Below are 10,155 nucleotides of genomic sequence, written 5' to 3'. Positions count from 1 at the left end.
CAGGATATGCTAAACAGGCTGTGCAATGGGCGATATGTGATTGGCTAACAGAAATGCCAAAGGCCCACGTCATTTCGGAGAAACGGTGGTGCAGTAGGAAAGCGAAACTGAACCAAGACATTGCCCTAATTTTGATGCTTCCCTTCACACTTTTATATGGTAAGCTTTTAAAGAAACGTGACATGAATTGAATCCCCAGCGGATTGTATAGCTATACAACTGTCAATTTGACATGGAGCAGTCAAAAGAGCTTAGCATTTTTTGAGGGAAGAGTTAGAGATGGAAATACGGTTTTCAGATATGTCTAAGTCTAGATGGAAGATATGTTGAGAAAAAATAGCTTCACATTGAATTGTCCATTAAAGTTTTCTATAATTTTGTAGCACTACTACTTTCTCTCATGTATTGTGTATCTCTATGTAAATGGCATAATTGGAGTATGGAATTTTAAGTCCTAGAAAAAATATCTTTTCTATGTCATTATAAGTTCTTTCATTTTGGGGAATTTGTATTGTTTTTAATAAAAAATATAAGTAAATTTAAAGGTTTCTAAGCTAAGAATGAATGCTAACTATGGGGTAAGAACATAAATTCCACAACTAGCTACTTTTGGTTTGCAGTTCTGGAGAGAAAATGGGATCCCCCAACCTGGCTGACTAGATCTAGCCTTGGCACAGTGAGGAGACAATTATCAAAGTGCTGTGGTCCTCCAAATCCATGATGGGGAGCATTGACTTGTACCTATAGAAACAAGATACTGTATACTGAAACAAATAAACCCCCCACAGTTCCATATGCGGAAATGCTTGCCCCGAAGCTCACTTACGTTGATTCCGTAGTGCTCAGTGACGCCTCGCCCGTGCTCTCCTAGAACTCCAAATGAAAGGCTTTCTTCCAGAAAAATTCTTGCTTTATACTTATATTTTAACTTAACCTAAAGGTAAAATAAAATAGAACTTTAGAATACTGACTAATAAGATATAATACATCTTAAAAAAAACACAAATATTTAAAAGAGAAAAAAAACGTACTTAAATGCGCAAAAGAGTGTAACTTGGAGAAATACTCTAGATGAAGTAATTAGGGAAGAAAATAAATAAAAAGCATCTGTGGTAGTTACATAATCTCCTGTCAAGTCGAGGGTATGAAGAATGAAGGAGTGAGTTTAACCTGCCAATCAGGTCACTGCTTGATGACCTCATTTGGAAGTACAGAGATAAACAGCTCACTGGAGGCTGGTCTCTCTCTCTCTCTCTGCCTTGGTCTTCCTGTTGACAAGCCAGATGGAGCTACACTGATGGCAGCCAGAGCCCTGAAGATGCATCTACTGCCATTGGACCCATAAGACTTTCCACCCATAGGCCTGTGATCTTCCTGCATTTGGCATCATTGCATGTGTTTTGTGAGTCTGAAGAGGACTTATAGATTGGTGTGTTTGATCAATTTCAGACTGAAGTCATTGGTGGAATTCTTCTGATTTTTGCCATCACAAGCTGTAATTGTTGGTGCATAAATCTGAGCAATAGTTGTATTGCTTGGATTTCCTCATGAGGATAGACATTATCCTATCACAGACAGCACTGTACTTCAAGATAGAACTTGAAATGTCCTGTTTGACGGTGAATGCAACTCCATTCCTCGATTGACTGTGTCATTCCAAACATAAAAAGGCCATGCTTTTTTTATTCTAAATGGCCAATACCAGTTCATTTCACCCACTTTTCTGTTGTCTGTACTCCAGGGAGGGGGTTATACGTAGATCCTTTTAATCGGTTCTCCCTTTCTACCCCACCTTTCCTCCACCCTCCCAGTATCGCCACTCTCACCACTGGTCCTGAAGGAAGTATCCGTCCTGGGTTCCCTGTGTTTCTAGTTCCTATCTGTACCAGTGTACATCCTCTGGTCTAGCTGGATTTGTAAGGTAGAACTGGGATCATGACAGTCGGGGAGAGGAAACATTTAAGAACTAGAGGAAAGTAGTATGTTTCATTGTTGCTACACTGCACCCTGACTGACTTGTCTCCTCCCCGTGACCCTTCTATAAGGGAATGTCCAGTTGTCTACAGATGGGCTTTGGGTCCCCACTCCGCACTCCCCCTCATTCTCTCTCTCTCTTTTTTTTAAAGCAATCTGGGTGTTTATTTGAAAGTTCAAATAAACAAAAATGCATTTCTGAGCCCCACTCTACTGGGGGGTCCGGGGCACTCACTGACCTCCCTAGAGTGCTCCCTGACCTGGCCAATCAGAAGTTTCTAACTGGAAATAGCTTTGTCCTCCACCAGCCCCCGGGTGTAAACAGGGTGACAAATGTGGTGCCCCCTCCAGGCTGCGGGGAAAGAGGCCCAAGGTCAAGGCAGTGGACACTGAGGCCTTTGTGTGTGCACCAGGTCTTAAGACTAACTCTAACCTGCTTCTCCCCCTCATTCTCAATGATATGATTTCTTTGTTTTTTGATGCCTGATACCTGATCCCTTCGGCACCTCGTGATCACACAGGCTGGTGTGCTTCTTCCATGTGGGCTTTGTTGCTTCTGAGCTACACGGTCACTTGTTTACCTTCAAGCCTTTAGGACCCCAGACACTATATTATCTTTTGATAGCTGGGCTCCTTCAGGTTTCTTCAGCACATTTGCTTATGCACCCGCTTTGTTTTCAGCGATCGTGTTGGGAAAGTGAGCATCATGGAATGTCACAAACTTCAAATTATTAATTGATGTTAGCATCCTTTTCTATTCATTTTGAGTTATGCTCCATCAACAAATGAAGACCCTTAAAGCTGTACTCCTACAGGCTTCAAACTATTTGCAACATTATGGTCTACTCCATTTTGAAAAGGCAACTCTTCCTCAGTCATATTTTGAGTGTGCCTTCTGACCTAAGGGGCTTATCTTCTGACACCATCTCTGACCATGCCCTGCTTCTATTCATGAGGTTTCAGTAACTGACAATATGTCCATGGTTTCCAGTGTCTAATTCCTTGGAGTAGGATCATCTTCCTACTGTATCGCCTATTCTTAGCTTGAAATGCCTGCTGAAACCAGTTCACTTTGGGTGACCCTGCTGGTATTTGAAATACCAGTGACATAGCTTTCACCATCATAGCAACACACAGGCCACCACAGCACAAAAAAATGACAAGGAAGTGGGGGACAACAAGTTTATTGATGTTAATGATATTTTTGGAGCTGTACAATTACAGTCAGCCTCTTTTTTTGAGTTGTTTCTCGTCTGATACCATAAAACTTCTAAGGTTCCCATCAAATCTTTGGAGTTGTTGTGTGTGCTAATTTGATCCTCTATAGTACTTGAGGGAGCACACCAGTCAAGAAAGACATGTTCTACTTCTTAAAGTAAATGAGGAACCTTTTTGAGGTTTTGGGAATTTCCTGTATCTTGACTTTGATAGTAGTGAGTCAGAACAGTTCTTTAAAGGTCAGCACTGGCATTTAATATTAATCTATTTCCATGGAATTATCAGAAAATGCTATCATTATCTCAAAACTCACTTCTATGGAGTCAATTCTGATTAAAACCCTACAGGACAAGATGGAACTATCCCTGAGAGTTTCCAAGACTGTATTGGTATATAGGAATAGAAAGTCCCATTTTTCTCCCACAGAGCAGCTGGTGGATTCGAACTGCTGACCATGTGTTTAACAGCAATTCATTATGCCATCAGGGCTCCTTCAGAAAATGGTATTATTATGCAAATTATATAATATACAGCTATTATGTATTACAAGTGGTAGGAAACATACTTATAAAATAGCTTGGATACTAAAATAGCACATAAATATGCTTGCTTACCAATTCTGGAAGAGGACAGATAGCTCCAGTATTCATATACAACCCTTCCACTACAATGAATCGTCGAGTTACACGAGCCTTGCGAGGATTCTTTAAAAGAAACAAATGCAGATATCTTAAATATCAGTAACTCAAAACCTACTACATGTTCCTTAGCAATTTAATTGTATTAAAATTTATTTATCCAAACATAATCTAAATAATTTAACATCCAGGATTTCAGATTCTGCTATTTTGAGATTAAAATAGTGCACTCCTTTTCTCAGACACACTTTTAAGTCTACAAAATTTAGTAGGTGAACCCCTGACAAAAACAAAAACTACTCAGGTACCGTGAGAGGATTCAAAGACAAACCAAACCTTGAACCAAAGAATGTGATTATCTGTAAAGTGTTAACATAATGCCTGATTACTTTCTAGGGATACAGATCAAAGGGCACGGATTTTAAAGGATCTTGAAATACTGGTGCTGTCAGGTTTAAACGCACCTGCCATTCAAGGTAGAATGATGAGGCTTTTTGTTCCTAATGTATCTGGTAATTTAACCTCTAAAAATTCTGCGCCAATCTGAGTTCTTCCTAGTATCATAGGGCTGTGTTTTTGTTTACTATACCTGCATTGACCGTTACTATTGTTGTTGTTTATAATGCTCCCTACTTTGACAGGCAAAAAATCCCTACCTTACGTTCCTTAATCATTAATGAGGTCAAGCTATTTTTTCATTTGTTCATATTGAATTGTGCTTTTTCTATGAACCACTATTCATTAAACTGAAAAACAGACAAAAACAAACTCACTGCCACCGAGTCGATGCCAACTCCTAGCGATCGCGTAGGACAGGGCAGAACTGTCTCTGAGTTTCTGAGTCTGCAACTGTTCATGGGAGTTGAAAGCTCGGTTTCTTTCCCAGCTAGTGGTATGACCTATTGACCCTGAGGATCCCAGCCTAATGTTTAACTGTTCATTACTGGCCGCCTAATGTTCTATGACAATCTCAGTTTTTGTTTTTTTTGTATGTTTAATACATTCTTCGTGTATTAAGAATAGTAAACATTGCAAAAACCCTTCTCTAGCAAAGGAATTACTATGCAACATCAGAACTGTGTAAAAGGAGGTGAAGACACGTGCATGAGCCATTGGGAAGTTGGCAAAGCCAGCTCACTCTAAACCAGGACCGAAGTCCAATGCTCTAATTCACCTTCAAATGAATGCTAAGCATCTAGGTAGAAAACATCCCAACAGTAACAATCATTAAAACTTTTTATTTATGTGAAAAAGCAGGACAACTGTATTTCTAAAAATAATTTGTAGATTAGATAGTGAACCACTCACAGTAAGACAAGGTATGTCGATTAGTGAAAAAGTAAAAATTAAAGTAGAAATACATTTCAAAACATACACATACAAAGCTTAAATGTTTCAAAATATATATAATACTAATTTGACAAAATAAACTTTAAAGTTGACATGTTCATTGGTCATACTTTTCAGTAGCATTTTACTCTTTAATTAAAACAAGACACAACTTTTTATAATTTGTAGGGGGAAAAATTAACCAAGAGAGCAATTTTTAGGTTTTTACTAGAGAATTTTCTAAATAGTTTAAGTATCCCAGAATCTAAGTAAAAAATGGTGCTCCTTTTCTACATATATTATGTGTACTGATGTGTGAATATTAAAGAAAGGTTGAATTTTGATTGACCAAAACAAAGATGGCAGTTCTAAAAGAAAAATACAAATATTTGGAAAATGAAAATGAATAAGAAAGTATGGAATGTGGTAAGCATTTTTATGTTATTCTAGTTCTGAAGGGGTTACATCTGGAAAAGTCCACTCAAAAGTGGTGTTTGACTGCTATAGGTAAGAGCCCGCAACACAGGGGACCCGGGACAGATAAACCCCTCAGGGCCAACAATGAGAGTAGAGACACCAGGAGTATTAGGGGAGGGTTGGGGGAGAAAGGAGGAACGGTTCACAAGATCAACCCAGAACCCCCTCCCATGGGGACAAAAAATGGAAAGTGGGTGAGGGGCGATAGAGGACAAAGTAAAATATGGAAATAATAATCTACAACTTATCAAGGATTTGTGAGGGAAGGAGGGAGGGAGGGAGGGGGGAAATGGGGCGCTAATATCAGGGGCTCAAGTGGGAAGAGAATGCTTTGAAAATGATGGTGGCATATGTGCAAATGTGCTTGACACACTGGATGAATGTATGGATTATGATAAGAGATGTAAGAACCCCCAATAAAAGTTTTTGATTTTTTTAAAGTGGTGTTTGAGACAAGATTGCTGGCACCAGAGGCCCAGTAAGAACTACTGGGAATAGAGTGAGCTGCACAACTTTGGAAGTTCTCACTCTTTTTCCAGTCATGTCACCAGAAGAAAATCAACTTTATTTCTAATGAATGATGCTTAACATACATTTCCTGTCATTCTCTCTAATCGAAACCCTAAGAAGCCAGCTCCAACCCCCCACAACAGGAGCTAGGTAGGCTCCTGAGAAGAACGATGGAAAACAGAGCTGCAGGAGGATGTAAAGGAACCAAGTCCGGGGCACAGCCGTTTCCCTTAAGCATCATCACTTGCTTAGGCCTCAAGGGTAGAAGTGAAGAATTTTCGCTTTGTTTCTTAAGTTTAGATCTGTTACCACACTTTCCTCCAGTTAATGTCTGCTTATACTGCTATGAACATGCCTATACAGCTTCAATGAATGTTGGTATTATTACTATATAGTTGAGGGTTTTTATCTCCCCCATGCCCCGGTGCATACTATTATTTTTCCTCTCTTAAAAACCAGCCTGGATTATCTTCACCTGAATTTGTCACATGCAATTATGACAACGACAAGGCAATTACCATTAGACTTGGCTTCCCAAAACTAAGCATATTTAATAAGCAGGAACACCTTTACTTAAGATGTAAATGTGATCCACTGGCAAGGTTTCATAACAAATTACCGTTTCATATATAATTTAGCTTGTTAGAAAGTACAAAAGAACTGAATAATCTTCTTCAAAAGAATCATACCTTTTGATCCTCGATCTCTTGTTCTTTTAGCAGTCGCTCCAGGTCCACCACATCATTATGTTTGAACAACTTAATGTCACTCCGGGACGCCTGTAATCCTTTCTGAATCGCAAAGCAGGCCATGGAATCTCTGTCAGAAAGACAAGTGCACACTGCATTTTAAAAAGCCTTCTCAAAAACTCTCACTTATGACTCAGAGCAACCCGAGAGGGCAGAGCAGAACTGCACCCTGGGGGTTGCCAAGGCTGAGCATCTTTACAGGAGCAGAACACCTCATTTTTCTCCCGGTGCTGCTGGGGGTTTCGAACTGCTGACCTTGTGTGTTAATACAGCTCAATCCATAACCTACGGCATGCCACTAGGGCATCGTAAAAGTACTCAGAAAAGGAGCACTTGCTTTTAAAAACAGATTGAGCTCCAATTTTGTTAACTTAAATATGTTTGATCATTTATATATCATTATTCATACTACATTCTGCAAGTCCTTTCATATAACAACCATATTTAATTTTTTCAAAAACGTGTATTTTTACCTCTGAAATCAGCTTGATGGCACGTCAAGCTTACTTTAGCGCTCTTTTCTCTCTTATAGGCATACATGAAATCACAGTGCTTCTCGCCATCAAGAGCCATCTTTGACTGGAGTGCTACATTGTTCCCTTGCCATGACTTTGTCATGAGAGGCAATACTGAACCACTGACTCTACAACCCAAGGGAGAATTCTGTGGGTCTTGAAGATTAAACTGCAGTAAGATTGTCTATACTGGGTACATGAGGTGGAAGATTTTTTATTTTGTTTTGTTTTTTTACACATAGCAACAATTGTAAGGATGGTGCAGGACCAGACAGTGTTTCCTTACGTTGCTATGAGTCAGAACCAATTCGAGGGCACCTAACAACATTTTAAAAATGCATCTTTTAAAAGTACACGTAGTAGACCTAAAAGATAGAGGAGATATACTTTTCCTTATTCGTTCTACTTGATACAACGATAAAAGCTTTACTATTATTTATAAAACAAACACAAGCACATGCTAAAAGGTGGAAAGAAGGTAGACTATCTAGGTACCTTGGGACCTGAGGAACAAGAAGAGATTGCCCAATGTAATACGCTATTTGATTTAACTGCTGTTTCAATGGGCACTGAGGTGGACCCAAGTAAAATGAAAACCTGGAGAATTTGATCTAATGTGGCTTCTTGATCCCAGTGTGAACACGTTTGCTTTCTTCATGCTGAGGAACAATCCACACTGAAGGCGGATAGCCTGTGATGCTCATTCGTAAGAGCTTCAAGTTCTCTTCGCTTTCAGCAAACAAGGCTGTGTCATGGGCATGTTGCAGGTTATTAATGAGTCCACCTCCAATCTTTATGCAATGTTTTCATTACAAAGTTCAGCTTCTAAGATTATTTGCTCAGCATACAGAATGAATAAGCATTGTGAAAAGAAGAACTCTTGACACTCAACCTTTCATGATTTTACACCATGTAGTAGGCTCTTGCCCTGTTCAAATAATGGTTTCTTGGCTGTATGTACAGGTTGCACATGAGCACAATTAAATGTTGCACAATTTCTATTCTTTGCAATGTTATCCTATAATTTGTTATAATCTACCCAGCCAAATAACTTTGGGTAGTCAATGACATACACGTAAACATCGTTCTTGTATTCTTTGCCTTCAGCAAAACACATCTTTACTGGAGGGCAAGAGAAAGTGACTATGCTTCAGTTAATGGGTAAACAGAGTCGGGGAGCATGCCACTGGAAAAACCGACCAACATTAAGTAGAGAGACCACCAATGGGAAAATAAGCTCAGTATCATGTACATAACTGAACACTTTTGACCTAGTTTGTACTCAACCTTCAGTGATCCAGACTGTGCACTATAGACAACCAGGACTTCAGACCCTGTCCTTGAGACGTCCACAACATCCCTCAGAGACCACACCAGAGGGATTTGATTTGGAACTCCCACTAAGTGAACTGTACTTTATCTTAATAAACACCCAGGTAGCAGATTAAAGAATCTGAAATACTTCCATGTACCTAAGGCTGAAATAACTCTCTTTGACTTTGTGCAAGAACATTAATGAAATTCTTGCTCTATCTCTATATAAGTGTCCAATCACCTAAGGTATTAATCATACAAACCAAGACTCCATGAATTTTGGACTAAAAAAACTGTCCTACACATGTATGCTTTTTCTTTCCTCTGTAGTATTTAAATTCGACACCACTGGATAAATCAAAGTTTTTGTTAGGAGCCATCCAGTCGATTCCAACCTAACCTGATGCCCAACAGAGCAAGCCATTGCTCTTATCATTAATCTCATTCTTGCAGTCACTGTGTCAATCCATCCCCCCGAGGGCTCCCCTACTTGACCAAGCATGATGTCCTTCTCCAAGCACTGGTCTCTCCAGTACTTCATGCCCAAACTAGGTAAGACCAGGTCTCCTCATCCTTGTCTCCAAGAAGCACTTTGGAGCCAAACTTCTGAGACTGATTTGTTGGTTCAGAAATCCAATGTGCTTTCAACATTCCTCTCCAACACCACAATTAAAATGCAGCAACTCTTCTTAGATCTTTCTTATTCAACGTCTAACTTTCACATGCATATGAGGCAACTGAAAATACCAAGGCTTGGGTGAGGCGCACTCTAGTCCTCAAAGTAACATTCTTGTTTTTCAACACTCTAAAGAGGTCTTGTGCAGTAAACTCATCAAATGCAACGCGTCTTTTGATTTCTTGATTGTTGCTTCCATGAGCATCAACTATGGATCCAGGTGAAACAAAATCCTTGACAACTTCAACCTTTTCTCCATTTCGCATGATGTTGCTTGTTGGTTCTGTTGGGAGAATTTTTGGTCTTCTTTACATTGAGTTGCCATCCACAATGAAGGCTGTAATCCTTAATCTTCATCAGCATGGGCTTTAAATCGTCCTTATGTTCAGCAAGCAAAGTTGTGTCATTTGCATATCACAGGTTGTTAATAAATCTTCCTCCAATCCTGATGCTGCATTCTTCACATAATTCTGCTCTGATAATTTGCTCAGCATACAGTTTGAACAAGTATGTTAGGAGGATTCAGTCTGACACACGCCTTTGATTTTAAACCATACAATATTCCCTTGTTCTGTTGTCACAACTGCCCTTTTTTAAAAAATATTTTCTGCTGTGTTTTCTTTCTTTCTCTTTTTAAATTATTTTATTGGGGGCTAGTACAACTCTTATCACAATCCATACATACATCAATACATCCATTGTGTCAAGCACATTTGTACATTTGTTGCCATCATCATTCTCAAAACATTTGCTTT

The 10,155-nt window shown here is 39.3% G+C and overlaps 1 protein-coding gene and 1 pseudogene across 2 annotated transcripts in view; one reads left to right on the top strand and one right to left on the bottom strand.

Annotated features, from left to right (window-relative positions):
* Positions 1-10,155, bottom strand: part of SPTLC1 (serine palmitoyltransferase long chain base subunit 1) — a 59,145-nt gene that overhangs the window by 13,949 nt on the left and 35,041 nt on the right. For both annotated transcript variants that reach the window (XM_004713900.4, XM_045287500.1), the window contains 3 exons: positions 6,836-6,965; positions 3,807-3,896; positions 827-934 (listed from right to left, as the gene is read on the bottom strand). In XM_004713900.4, the coding sequence (XP_004713957.1) occupies positions 827-934; positions 3,807-3,896; positions 6,836-6,965 (328 nt within the window). The remainder of the gene's footprint in view (positions 1-826; positions 935-3,806; positions 3,897-6,835; positions 6,966-10,155) is intronic.
* Positions 9,225-10,155, top strand: part of LOC105979615 — an 8,609-nt pseudogene continuing 7,678 nt past the window's right edge.

Source organism: Echinops telfairi, unplaced genomic scaffold (assembly GCF_000313985.2).
Source record: "Echinops telfairi isolate 266 unplaced genomic scaffold, ASM31398v2 ScPeMD7_1;HRSCAF=3_0, whole genome shotgun sequence".
NCBI lineage: Eukaryota > Metazoa > Chordata > Mammalia > Afrosoricida > Tenrecidae > Echinops > Echinops telfairi.
This window is presented reverse-complemented; position numbering and strand designations above follow the sequence as displayed.